Raw genomic sequence first — 14,103 nt, forward strand, 5'->3', positions numbered from 1 at the left:
GTCCCGGTTTGGCTGGGACAGTCCCTTTTTTAAGCTCTGTCCTGGCCATCCCGACCTTTTTGGCAAAAGTGGGCATTTGTCCCATTTGCTCTTGCCAACTTGATCAGTTGGCAAGAGCAAGCGGGACAAATGCCCACTTTTGTCAAAAAGTGGGGTACAGAGGAACATGCGGGTGTGGGGGCGAGTGGTGACACCATCCCTGGGCAGGGGGAGAGGAAGGGCTTGGGCGGGGGGGCAGGCAGGGCTCAGGCAAGCAGCGACGCCAGCCCCACCGGGGAAGGGGGCTTGGGTGATCAGCTCAGGCCAGCCCCACATGGCGAGAGGGGGGGCTCAGGCTAGCCCCACGCGGTGTCCCATTTTCCCTTTGGGAAATATTGTCATCCTACCTGATGGCCACCCCCTGAGCATGGGTATGTGGGACACCACTAGATGGCATTAGCCCAAAGAAAAAGAGGAATTGGCTCAAATAAATAACTTTAGAGGTGTGGGGTCTCAGAACCTCTAAAAATTATTTACAGCACAGTAGGAACCCAACTGTGCTTGGTGGTATACAGAGTACAGATACGCAACACGACATTGGGGCTGGCACTAACAGCTTACTGAGTCTAAGGGCTTGTCCACATGGTACAGCAATGTGCACTACCGGGGTGAGATGTCTAAAACGCACCAACATGTTGTGCGACAAACTGGCCCACATGGACCTGGCTGGTGCACACGAAAAAGTTCTGTTTCAACGTTAGCACACAGGAGGGAACTTTTAGTGAGCCCCAGCAGGGTCCACATTTCTAGTTAGTGCACAACACATTGGTGCATTTTAGAAGTCACACCTTTCTAGTGCGCATTGCCACTCCATGTAGATAAGCCCTACGAAGACAATAGAAATACATGAAGGGTGGAGGAAAAAGGATACAATATGCAAATCAGCTGGACTTGTTTATGATATGCTTGTTTATACAGATTCTCTACCTACACATTAGTGGCTGGCTAATTGCAGAGCAGCATCACTGCAGGTGTGGGTGGGTCTTAAGGGGGAACCTGAATGAGGAGAGGGCAGTAGACAGGCCAACCGGCACATGAAGGGCATTCCAATGACACTGAAGTAAACACAAAAGCAGTTGCAAAAGAGGTGGATAGATTGAGCCACTTATATATAAGTGCTTAACTATTGATTGAGGAGCTTAGCTTTATGCATCCCTGTTCAAAAATGGTGATTTAAATTGCATTGGATGTGAAGTTGTTTACTTAACCAGATGTCATCAACTTGAAATCTAGCCATAAGTTTCGAGTACTTTCAGATTTAAAATTTTTATTAAGTTGATGCTTAAAAAAAAGTGAACGGTACAGAATTTAAGCACAGAAGTTTCTGGTTATCAAGGAATCACATACAGATTATCGAGGGGTGCGAAGTTCGGTTTAAGATTGGGTGTCCTAAGGAATACATAATCTGCAATATCCCCGATTGGGAGTAAAAGGTTGATGGGTCAAAGTACAGACATTGAGATATGAGGGTATGATGTTCATATAATGGCTATGTTCCAGTGTGGAGTATAATGAGTGGATATGATGATGAAGATAGATTGACCCTCATTTGGTGAAATTCAATGTTCAGGGAGTTTATGGTTCCACTTCATATGATCCAACGGAGAAAGTCTCTTGGTCCCTGTCTCCTAGTCGAAGAACGATGTCACTCCGGTTCACGCCTCCTACTACATCTGCCTGAGTCCCCTTGCCAGTTTTTGTGACTTTACAATTGCATTTTTCTTATTTTAAGAAATATTTTCCCTCTCATTACTGTGTGTAAAACCCACATAAACAGAGGAATCTGATTACACAGAAGTGAGATTGAAGCTGATTATACCAAACATCCTGTCAAAATAAACTAAAGCAAACAAACTAAAAATCAAAAAGCAAAATACATTTCTCTTTCATATAAAGTCATCTGAGTCTTTACTTGCAAGAGCAGTGGGTAAAAAAAATTCAGACAGAAAGGCGCTATCTAGGTTGGGTGTACTTTTAAATGAATGACACATTCATGCAGCATGCTGGAGTACACACTATTTGTACAGCTAATGACATCTTATACATTCCCAACCCACAAATTTGGCCAGATGACAGGGCAACACCACCAACTCTTTCCTAATAAGCTCCCTCTGCATTAGCCTGCCAGAATCCAGACTTGATACAGTGCAGTTTTCATTCAACTTAGATCTGATCTTGCACTCTGTACTCAGACCTAATTGCAATTTATGGGAGTTTTGAGTACAAGATAAAGCCCCTTATGAGATGTTGTCATTGCAGCTGACTTCCGGATATAGCTCTAGTGAATAGTTAGTAATTCATGTTCCACATTCAAGGAGGTTACAAACATTTTCTCTTCCTTTCTCATCCTGTATTTAGAAGACAGAGTTGTAAATTGATCTTGCTTGTGCAGAGTATGGATGGGTTGGTGGATAGCACATTTGAATATCGTACAATATTGAATCATAATGGCACCCAATAATGGATTTTTTGCTATTGAGTAAGCAGCACATCTGTTTCTACCCCAAAGTGGTACTCTACCGTCCCACTAATCAGCTGTCATGTATTGCATGGTAACTCATGGGAGAAATGAGTGGTAAAGTAAAGTAGTTTATTAATTCAATTCCCTTTAAAATCAGCCTCTAGTTCAGCATCCACCTACTTCTTCCGTAGGCAAGGAAATGTTTCTCATGTCCAAACTTGTTTGTACCCTTGCATGATTTCCAGACACTGCCCTTCAGAATATCACCCAGATGAGCTGAGCTGTGATCTTTCATTGTTATCTTCACAAGGAAATAGACACACAGTGTGACCAGCTAAAGCCAAAGAAAACAAAAACAATGTTACTGGAACAAGCTCTAGAAAAATCCCAACAACTCATTGTTAAATGAATCAGTTTCATGTTTTTTTGTTTATATAAAACTTTTCATGTCCAAGCAACACAAGGGTTTCATGCTTTCTAAACTGGGCTGAAACCTAGTCTTCAGAACCACTACGATTTTGAAGAATTACAATTTTAAATAGTGAGGAATGGTTTCTTGTTAAAGCCTGAAAGCATGCCACATAGTTTAAGCTTTAAGTAAATTTCACACAAGATGATAATTATGTAGCTCATGCAACATGAATATTCCATTTACTTACTCTCCAAGGCAACCTAATGTGTTCATTTGAATTTTGTAGCAAAACTCTCCTGGGACACCCTGATCTCCAAGCGGAGGTAAAGACTGAGAATCTCCCTCAGTTGTTACCATCAGAAACTTGGGATAAACTGAAAAAGGACTACAAGGATTCTCTAGCGGTAAGACTTTGGGCCCTGTTGTCTGGCTTATACAGGAACAAATAATTCCAGCCTCCTACATAGAATATTCAGATGTCTCCAAAGGGGAACGCTCACCACCAGGGCTGCCTAGTGGTCAGGGGGGAGTACAGCAGGTTGTCTCCTTCCCTGATGTGCCCCCTTGTCAGTTATAACTCTCTCTTGTAGGGCTGTCCCGTCTTTTGAGGCTCAGCCCTCCAGCTGGGTCAAACATCTCAGTTCAGCCCTTTTGGGGTATACCAAAAAAAAAAAGTCTGATCACGTGGAAGTCTTTCAGCACCCGCATGGGCTTCGGGGCTGTCACCTTAGTTTGGGGACTTGGGGCCTGGGAATATTCAGGGTCTTTCCGAGTTGGATTCTCCACCAAGGTAAATGCTTCTATTGTTGTCCTGTTTTTTGAAGTTGGTAGGGGAGTCTGGTCCCACCATTGCCACTGGACTCCGATCCAGGGCCCGGTAGTGGGCAGCTAAGTTCTGCACCTTGAGGTGCTAAGCAGCTGCCTCCATGAATCCCATAAATCGCCCTTTTCTCCATGGGATAAATTAATGAACGGCAAATAAAGTTTTTGACCTTCACAATCCATCACCAGTCTCTCCTTTGCAGGGTTTGTCAGATCTGCATTGCCAGGTCTCAGGCAGCGAGAGCTCCTAGGCAGCACTTCCCCAGGGCTCAGAGAGGCTCCCTTCCACTGCCTACTTCCTCTAAATGGCTCTGCTTCCCCTTTTAAACCTCTCTTCTCATGCAGGCCTCGCAGATGCAGTAGGGTGGGGTCGCCAGGGACCAGAGTTGCTCCTTAATCCCTTGTTCTCCAGTGTGGGGTTTGCATCCTCCAATCACAGTCTCTCTTACAGGGTTTGATGCTGCAGTAGGCAGAGCGCCCTTGACTCCTATTGATACGGGGCACTCAGCACCAGGCAGAACCTGGCCTTAAATGAACAGAAAGAGGAAATGGAAGCGCGCTATCTAAATGTGGTGCTTGATTCCAATCTATTACACTGATGTGAACGCAGAGTAACTCCAGTGACGTCATACATTATACAGACACAAGGACAATTCACAACCATACTTAGCCAAGTTTAAGAGAAACCCCCTAGAAAATATAATAGACTCATTTAAATGAGATATTTCAAAAATATGATCAGTGAATGTTGCTTATTTATGTTTTTTAAAATTCCACTCGTGCTTTGAGTTTATTGCAGTGACAAGCTTCATTACAGACTGCTCAACTCTGCCCGGTCTATGCTACAAAGTTTTCACACCCCTGTGTTGGTCAGGGGTGTGAAAAAATCCACACCCTTAACCAATATAGCTATGCCAGCACCTCCCCTTCTTGTGTAGATGCAACTATGCCAGCCAAAGAGTCCTTTTTCCAGTATAGTTTATGTCGTTTGGGGAGGTGGTGTAAGTGCACCAGCAAAAGATCACGTTATGCCAGTGTAAGCTGTAACTCCACCACTAGGGGGCTCTGCTGGTATAGCTATATCAGCGTAGCTGCAAAGCCTTTCAAGAAAGTTGCACCTATTTTGCTCAGTCAGGTATCTTGGCTCACTTGGTATTTAGGGCTCCCCAGCGTGTCAGAATGTGAAATGCTTTTGAAATTAACATTTGGGGACCAGATTTTGATGTCTTTCCACTGAACAGGATCTTAACTGATCAGTGGGCCCGACTGACTTCAGGGGGACTGCTTACGGAACAAGGCATTATTCAGTACAAGTCAGGACATCAGAATGTGACTTTTTATGATTAAAATCAGCATTTCCAACCCTTTCTCCTACGGACTGTTTTGTTTCACCAGCAGCTGGAGGACAGATTTAATATTCAGGAAGCAGAATTTGGTCCAGTCCTCCCAGTGTCAAACCGGAGTAACTCAAATGTTAATGCCAGAAGGGACTGTTATGATCATCTAGTCTGACTTCTTGCATAATACAGACCATAGAATTTCACCAAGTTGATCCCACATCAAACCTATAACTTGCAGTAGAATATATCTCATACAAAGACATCCAGTCTTGATTCATAGACTAAGTGATGGAGAATCTACCACGGCCCCAAGTGAACCATTCCAGTGATTAATTACCTTCACTGCAGAAAATCTGTCTCTTCTTTCTAATTAATGGAGTGATTTCAGATTGAGAGTAACTGAGTGCCGAATACGATCCTTAAACAGTAACGGTCTCCTGATTTCCATAGGGGTTCTATAAAGATTGTAAAGGGTTTGGAACATATGATTTTTTTTTTTGATTGCACATGTCAGTTTTATACAGGTTACTAATAGCTAAATGCAGCACACCAGCTAAGTGCCTGTGATTTGTAGGATGGTAAGAAAAATGTGCTTTGTAGTGAATATTCCAGGTCTCAATTGCTGCCCCCACATAAAAGCCAGCAGGAGGGAGAGATTGTGCCTCCCCTACTCACACTGGTGAGCATGAGTCTCATGAACAGTAGGCAACAGCACCCATCCTGGGAGTGAGCACTCATCACCACGAGCAACAGTGGCAAGGTCTAGCCCCAGGAACGTCTGCTGCAGAGCTCTTCTTGAACCTTTCCAAGCTCCCCTTGCACGGATGCCTGTGCTTTTCCAGGATGTGCACTACACAGTGTGTATTTATTAACCTCTGTTTATTTTATTAATGCTGATCTGTAAGTTTCCATCCCTTTCCCCTCTCTCCCCTTTAACATTTAGGAGAAAATAAAGCACTATTTGGATAACATTCTGAAGCTGGAGACCAGAAAAAAGTGGAAGGAGGAAAAGCAGCCAGAAACCTCACAAACCGAGTACGACTCATCGCTGTCCTTGGATATTCAAACGGTATTTGATTAGCTTGTATAAAGTACATTCTTAAATATTACATTCTGGTATGTAGGTGCTGCCTCCTGTGATAATTTATGTTCGTCACACGCTCACAGAATACATTAGGAGGTGAAAAAATGGCGTTTATTACACCTTTTAGTTCTACCACTCGCCTCTTAGCTGCAAATTAAACCTGCTGTCAATTGTGTCACAGACATAATAGGCAACTGATTTTAAAGTCTTAAAAAAAAAAAATTCTAATCAAAGAGATTTAAAATGGTTTGTTAGAAAAGCCTCTTTGCTGAAAGAGCTACTTTGTCCCAGGGCTGCTGCAACCTCAGAAATGGAGCTGGTAGAGTGACAGCCACTCCAATTTAAACAGTAAGAAAAAACAAAAAGCTCCTACTAGCATCAGGGGCTGCAGGATAATAAAGCCAGGAGGGTTTTAGAATCATTTTCATGACTTTCAAAGGGTTGAATCATTTCAATTAAATAATACTAGGGGGGGAGAAACAGAACCAAAGATTTTTATTCCACTGCCATGACTCACTTTCCATAGAAGAATATTGCACATTTTTGATAACCAGAAAGACAGATTTGAATTGGATTAGCAGATGGGCAGGATGTCGTGGACAGCATTTGAGCAAGATTGTAGCTTGTCTAACTTTCCAGACACAGCTGAAGTTGTGTGAGTAGAAATTAGGAGGGACCATGGCAGGGGGAGGGGAGAGAAGAGAGAGAGAATGAAGTACAGTAGTCAGTACAGGAAGTGATTCAAGTACAAATAAGGATTTTGGAGTTAAAAAGGCACCTGAGCTGCTCTCAGAACAGCTTGTGTGAGCTGGAGTCAAGGCAGCTTCAAGCCACTTTTGCAGCTCTCTGATCCCTGCTGTGACTCTTGTTAGAGCTACATAGCTAGCTGCTCTCCACCGGCTGGGAGAGAGGAAACCTTCCACTCCATGCACATCTCCCCAGTGTTCAGAGCAGCTACTCACTGGTGCTGGGCAGAGAACTGGGCCTTAAACAAGGGCTCAGAAGAGAGAGATTTGCATCAAGGCAGTTCAGGGCTGTTGATAATTCATCTTTGGTTGCTTAGACAGCACATTGAAACCTTAGACATGAATTACCACGCCATAAATTCTTGGTCCATTCTGGATTATTGTTTTAAAAAGAAAGTGCCAAAATAAGTCTGGTAAATATCACGGGGTTCTCCCCCTAGATACGCAGATCACTAACTTTAGTGCTGACCCAAGTTACACAAGTTCATTGGACAAAGGCTTTTCTGCTGTTGTCCTTCCATTCATTGGATTCTCGTCTGACTCTTTTCTAGTTCATTGGACAGCATAAGAACGAATCTGGCAAAATCTTGGGAAGTCTGGAAACTGCAACTCTTGAGATCAGCATAAGAGAACTGAGAGAATTCATACCAAGGTCAGTGCTGTTTCTGGCAACATAGTCCTGCCAAAATGGGTATCCTGGTGCCACCGCTCAGTAGTAGTATTCATACTGTGGGCCTAACACTAGCACCGGGCTCGCATGTGCTTGCTTCTAGGAAAATCAGGATTCGTCTGAATTCTTGTGAGCCTGACAAACTTAACAGAGGATCTGAGAGATTTCCAAAACAATCAACATACACAATAGTAAATAGACAGATGGGCGCATGAGTCTCCCATACAGCACGTCTCTCATACATCTGATGTCAGCTCTGTAAACAGGGATGGCTGAAAAGGGGTTTTCTATCTGTCAGTATTAACTGGATTTCCAGTTATCTCTGTGGTATGTAAGTACTGGACAACAATTAAACGTAGTACTGAGCATGCCCAAATAAGGGACGCAGGCCTCAATCCTGCATTATTAAACCAATGAGACCTTTGCCATTAACTTGAATGGGCAAAGGATCAGGCCCAGAATATGCACAACTCATTTCTAGCCTGACTTCTGAATCTCACTTAACTTCACTCAGTTCTAGCAGTGGAGATTATTCTGCCCCTTAGGTGGAATTACGTACTTTCTGCATGGGAGTAGCCACTGGGGTTATGGCGAAATGCCTATATTTTAATACCTCTAACGTTCAAGTCCTGGTGTCCTCTTCAGTTCTCTAGATCATCACACGGATTTGGGACACTCCCTGGAAAGATTTGGGTTCCATAGATGAAAAAGTTATTTCCTCATCTTGGGACAGGTCTAAACCTCCTACGGCCCATGGTTTGTTGTATTTAAGTATTCCCAGTTTTCAGATCAGCACTCTGAAGTTGCAAAAAAGAGAAGGACCTTTCAGCATGAACCAACTCAAACAGAGACTAAAAATAATTGTGCATTAACTGGTGAAATTTAGCACCTCACGAATGAGCCAAATGGTAGTTTGCTATTAAGTATTTTACAAAATCAAGTGTGGAAGACTGCAAATTTCTGTTCTAATATGTGAAATTGTAGCATTTTGTGATGCATGACAGGTATTTAAAATGTTAAAGACAATAATTATCCCTCAAGTCTCATCTCTAATCTCCCAGTTACCATAGGGAAATCCTGGGGAGTTCACACCAGCAGTTTGTCTGAGATTTTTTTTAATAAGAACAATATTTTGGTTTCACCATTAAAAGTGATTGAACTAAGGATGTTCCTTTCCCTTTTATTTTTTTTAAACTTCCTTCCTATAAATGGAGTCCCAATGTGAGTCCCACACAAGGGAAGATAAGCACCTGACTGAATAACTCACTGGAATATGCTCCCCAATTTATGTGTTTTCTTAGACAGCATATGCAAATGGAAGTTGTCAATCTGAATAAGTTAATCTAAAACTAACAGAGCAATAAAACAAGAAAGAACAAAAGTAAAGTCTCCATGAGAGTGTGCATTGTGTGTCTCCTCCCAAAGTCTGTATGGACCTCAGTGCAAAGTGGCTGCTTGTCTCTGTACACACCCGTGTCCTTAAAGGTGCATTATATAGGAAATATAGACCTGATTCCCCCATATTTTGTCAGTGTGATGTAAGTGTAGGTGTTTTGCCTTGCTCATATTTGGTTTCTGTTGTAAAATAAGCCTTGAGCTAAAGCACTTTCCTTTGGGCTAAAGTAGGTATACATTACACTGCTCCAAAAGCTACAGAAATTACAGGAGTGATTTACAAGCCCACTTATCAATGACACATTTAATCACCCATAACTAAAGATCAGAATTTTCACCTATACCCTTTTATGGGGAAACATTTCTGGAATCCATCCTGAGCTTTGCTGATTTCAGATTCAAGCAAGCACAAAGCCAAACAATTATTATCTATGGTATATCTTCCTCTAACGCACATAACGCACAGATAAAAAATGCAAGTACTTTGAGAACGGCATGGGCAAGCAGTGAATTTGTCTCTTTATCCCCATTACATGCAGCAAGGTCACTGCAGCTCTATTAGTTAAAGAATTCATTAAGAACTCGACCCTGTTTTATTGACAACCAGCAGCAATGACGTCTTCTGAAATTTCTGTTGCAGATTCAGGAAGGCATTTGTGGAGTGGTACAAAGAGAGAGAGGATTTGTTGTTTGTGCCATATTTAGTAGCCTACATTAACAGCTTCCGTGATCTGATGTAAGTCTGCATTTCCCTCATAACATCTTTATGATTTTGGAGGCGGGGGGGGGGGGGGGGGAAGGAGGGGGAGGATGTCTGTTGGATCTTATGGTTTAGCAAAGAAACAAGGAAGAAATTATGTCCGACCAGAGTCAACGGGCCAGAATCATCCTCGGAGTAACTGCAGGGCAACAATGGCGTTATGCCAGGGATGGATTTGGATGAGTTACTCCTGATTTGCATAGCAGTGCTTATTTCCCAGGGTAAAATTTAGCTCAGAGACAGGGACACAGATAAAAGCTCAGTTTGTCTGGGAAATGAGGATGGAGTAACAGAAATGTTTGGTGTTCAGAAGAGGGGTTTAGATTCCAGCCCATCTGCAGATTTCAAAGACACATGGTCATGGTTTAAAAAACAAGTTAAAAGCGCATGTAAACAGCAGCATAATCTGATGGTTGCTCCCTTTGGCCTTAGAACAACTCCATAGAAAACATTTAGCCTGCAAAGAAACTCTCAACGTAATTGCTGGCTGTGGTGATTTTTAGGGATTTGCGTATGTCAAAGGTAGCTTTAGAGTCAGGTTTTCAGATCAATAATAATGCCTAGCTTTTATATAGGGCTGTATATCAGCAGATCTCAAAACACTTTACAAAGGAGCTAATAACCCCTGATTAGTGCATGTGCCTATTAGCACGTGTCTAACTGCCAAATCAGCATGCTGCAGTTTGGCTGAAATTCACCCCACACGCAGAAAGCCAGAGGGTTCAGGCTCTAAGCGGATGGAGGTCATCAGAGGTGAAATCCACCCCCCAGCTCAGGACCAGGGCTGCCTCACACTCTGGGGCTGCTACGCCAGTCTGGGCGGGAATAACAGCTACTGCTTCCATGAGGCACTGGGACCAGGGGATCTACAGCCTCTCCCACACCCTGCTTCTAGGTCAGTAGTGAGCACATAGATGGTACAAAGATTCTCCTGCATGGCCTGGCCACACCCACCCACCCCACACAATGCATAAGAGGTTTTGCACTGGCCCTGTGAAGCAGGGGTGAATTTCATCCTACCGGATTTGTGTAGCCAACTTTTGCAAATACCCATATCTGGGGTCCTTTGAAAACACAACCCTTTCAGGTATATCACGGTGTTTATTATTTACCCGGGTGCTCAGAGAACTCAAATTCCACATCCCTAAGGGTGATGGGAGATGGGAGATGTATCACATATCAATGCTGAGCTCACGCCCACCATTGGAAATCAGGAGTAACTAATAGCATCAATCGAGTCACACTCCGTAGTGAGTGAGAGAGGTTAGAATAGGCCCCCAGAATCTGGTTTTAAATAGGGCTGTCAATTAATCTCAGTTAATTCACGCGATTAACTCAAAATAAATTAATCACGATTAATCACACTTATAACAATAGAATACCAATTGAAATTTATTAAATATTTTTGGATGTTTTTCTACATTTTCAATATTGATTTCAGTTACAATACAGAATACAAAGTGCACAGTGCTCACTTTATATTATTATTTTTGATTACAAATATATGCAGTGTAAAAATGATAAACAAAAGAAATAGTATTTTTCAATTCACCTCATACAAGTACTGAAGTGCAATCTCTTTACCGTGAAAGTGTAACTTACAAATGCACATTTTTTTTGGTTACATAACTGCACTCATAAACAAAACAATGTAAAACTTTAGAACCTACAAGTCCACTCAGTCCTACTTCTTATTCTGCCAATCGCTAAGACAAACAAGTTTGTTAACATTGATGGGAGATACTGCTGCCCGCTTCTTATTTACAATGTCACCTGAAAGTGAGAACAGGCATTTGTGTGGCACTTTTGTAGCTGGTGTTGCAAGGTATTTACGTGTCAGATATGCTAAACATTCGTATGCCCCTTCCATGTTTCAGCCACCATTCCAGAGGCCATGCTTCCATGCTGATGATGGGTTCTGCTTGATAACAATCCAAAGCAGTGCAGACTGACGCATGTTCATTTTCATCATCATGAGTCAGACACCACCAGCAGAAGGTTGATTTTCTTTTTTGGTGGTTTGGGTTCTGTAGTTTCCGCATCAGAGTGTTGCTCTTTTAAGACTTCTGAAAGCATGCTTCATATCTCGCTCCTCTCAGATTTTGGACAGCACTTCAGATTTTTAAACCTTGGGTTGAGTGCTGTAGCTATTTTTAGAAATCTCACCTCGGTACCTTCTTTGCATTTTGTCAAATCTGCTGTGAAAGTGTTCTTAAAACAAACATGTGCTGGGTCATCATCCGAGACTGCTATAACATGAAATATATGCAGAATGTGGGTAAAACAGAGCAGGAGACATACAGTTCTCCCCCCAAGGAGAACAGTCACAAATTTAATTGACGCATTATTTTTTAATGAGCAACATCAGCATGGAAGCATGTCCTCTGGAATGGTGGCCGAAGCATGGAAGGGGCATATGGATGTTTAGCATATCTGGCACATAAATACCTTGCAACACCAGCTACAACAGTGCCATGCGAATGCCTGTTCTCACATTCAGGTGACAAGGTGAACAAGAAGCAGGCAGCGTTATCTGCTGAAAATTGTAACCACCCTTGTTTGTCTGAGTGATTGGCTGACCAAGAAGTAGGACTGAGTGGACTTGCAGGCTCCAAAGTTTTACACCGTTTTGTTTTTGAATACAGTTTTTTTTGTACACAAGTCTACATTTGTAAGTTCAACTTTCACGATAAAGAGATTGCACTACAGTACTTGTATGAGGTGAATTGAAAAATAATTTTTTTTGTTTTTTAAAGTGAAAATATTTGTAATAAAAAAAATATAAAGTGAGCACTGCACACTTTGTATTCTGTGTTGTAATTGAAATTAATATACACCTCTACCCCAATATAACGCTGTCCTCAGGAGCCAAAAAAATCTTACCGCATTATAGGTGAAACCACATTATATTGAATTTGCTTTGATCCACCGGAGTGCGCAGCCCCGCCCCCCCGGAGCGCTGCTTTACCGCGTTATATCCGAATTCGTGTTATATCGGGTCGCATTATATCAGGGTAGAGGTGCATTTGAAAATGTAGTAAACATCCAAAAATATTTAAAATAAATGGTATTCTATTGTTGTTTAACAGAGCAATTAATCACACTTAATTTTTTTAATCGCTTAACAGCTCTAGTTTTAAGTTGTAGCAGCTTCCATTCTCCCCAGTTCATTTTTTGTTAGAATCCACATTAAGCACTAACATCAGAAAGCCTCTAGATGGCATGGTCTCTCCAGTAATTACTCGTATGTCATGGTCTTTAAAGCAGTAGTTATGGTTTTTTTACAAAATCAGCTCTGTCCGTATTCTTATTTCTAAGTGGTAGCCATGTTAGTCTGCATTACCCTCTGATCCCACTGAGGGTTACCAAAAGAAACTACATCATTTGCTCAAGAAACTCCCTGAAAAAGCACAAGAACAAATCTGCACAGACACACCCTAGAACCTCGACCGGGGGTATTCTATCTGCTACCCAAGATCCATAAACCTGGAAATCCTGGACGCCCCATCATCTCAGGCATTGACACCCTGACAGCAGGATTGTCTGGCTATGTAGACTCTCTCCTCAGGCCCTACACTACTAGCACTCTTAGCTATCTTCGAGACACCACTGACTTCCTGAGGAAACTACAATCCATTGGTGATCTTCCAGAAAACACCATCCTGGCCATTATGGATGTAGAAGCCCTCTATACCGACATTCCACACAAAGATGGATTACAAGCCGTCAGGAACAGCATCCCCGATAATGTCATGGCAAACCTGGTGGCTGAACTTTGTGATTTTGTCCTCATCCACAACTGTTTCACATTTGGGGACAATGTATACCTTCAAGTCAGCGGCACTGCTATGGGTACCCGCATGGCTCCACAGTATGCCAACATTTTTATGGCTGACTTAGAACAACGCTTCCTCAGCTCTCATCCCCTAATGCCCCTACTCTACTTGCGCTACACTGCTGACATCTTCATCATCTGGACCCATGGAAAAGAAGCCCTTGAGGAATTCCACCATGATTTCAACAATTTCCATCCCACCATCAACCTCAGCCTGGACCAGTCCACACAAGAGATCCACTTCCTGGACACTACTATGCTAATAAGCAATGGTCACATAAACACCACCCTATACCGGAAACCTACTGACCGCTATACTTACCTACATGCCTCCAGCTTTCATCCAGACCACACCACACGATCCATTGTCTACAGCCAAGCTCTAAGATACAACCGCATTTGCTCCAACCCCTCAGACAGAGACAAACACCTACAAAATCTCTATCAAGCGTTCTTACAACTACAATACCCACCTGCTGAAGTGAAGAAACAGATTGACAGAGCCAGAAGAGTACCCAGAAGTCACCTACCTCAGGACA

General features: G+C 42.5%; 1 protein-coding gene and 1 long non-coding RNA gene across 3 annotated transcripts in view; one reads left to right on the plus strand and one right to left on the minus strand.

Annotated features, from left to right (window-relative positions):
- EXOC3L4 (exocyst complex component 3 like 4) overlaps positions 1-14,103 on the plus strand; it is a 48,973-nt gene that overhangs the window by 10,960 nt on the left and 23,910 nt on the right. For both annotated transcript variants that reach the window (XM_024105156.3, XM_065593654.1), the window contains exons 5-8: positions 3,199-3,316; positions 6,018-6,143; positions 7,456-7,556; positions 9,610-9,705. In XM_024105156.3, the coding sequence (XP_023960924.3) occupies positions 3,199-3,316; positions 6,018-6,143; positions 7,456-7,556; positions 9,610-9,705 (441 nt within the window). The remainder of the gene's footprint in view (positions 1-3,198; positions 3,317-6,017; positions 6,144-7,455; positions 7,557-9,609; positions 9,706-14,103) is intronic.
- The window catches only part of LOC135983207 (uncharacterized), a 38,922-nt gene continuing 26,108 nt past the window's right edge, over positions 1,290-14,103 (minus strand). The window contains exon 2 of the long non-coding RNA XR_010600771.1: positions 1,290-2,834. This is a non-coding gene — a long non-coding RNA (uncharacterized LOC135983207). The remainder of the gene's footprint in view (positions 2,835-14,103) is intronic.

The sequence above is a fragment of the Chrysemys picta genome, chromosome 4, assembly GCF_011386835.1.
Source record: "Chrysemys picta bellii isolate R12L10 chromosome 4, ASM1138683v2, whole genome shotgun sequence".
Classification (NCBI taxonomy): Eukaryota; Metazoa; Chordata; order Testudines; family Emydidae; genus Chrysemys; species Chrysemys picta.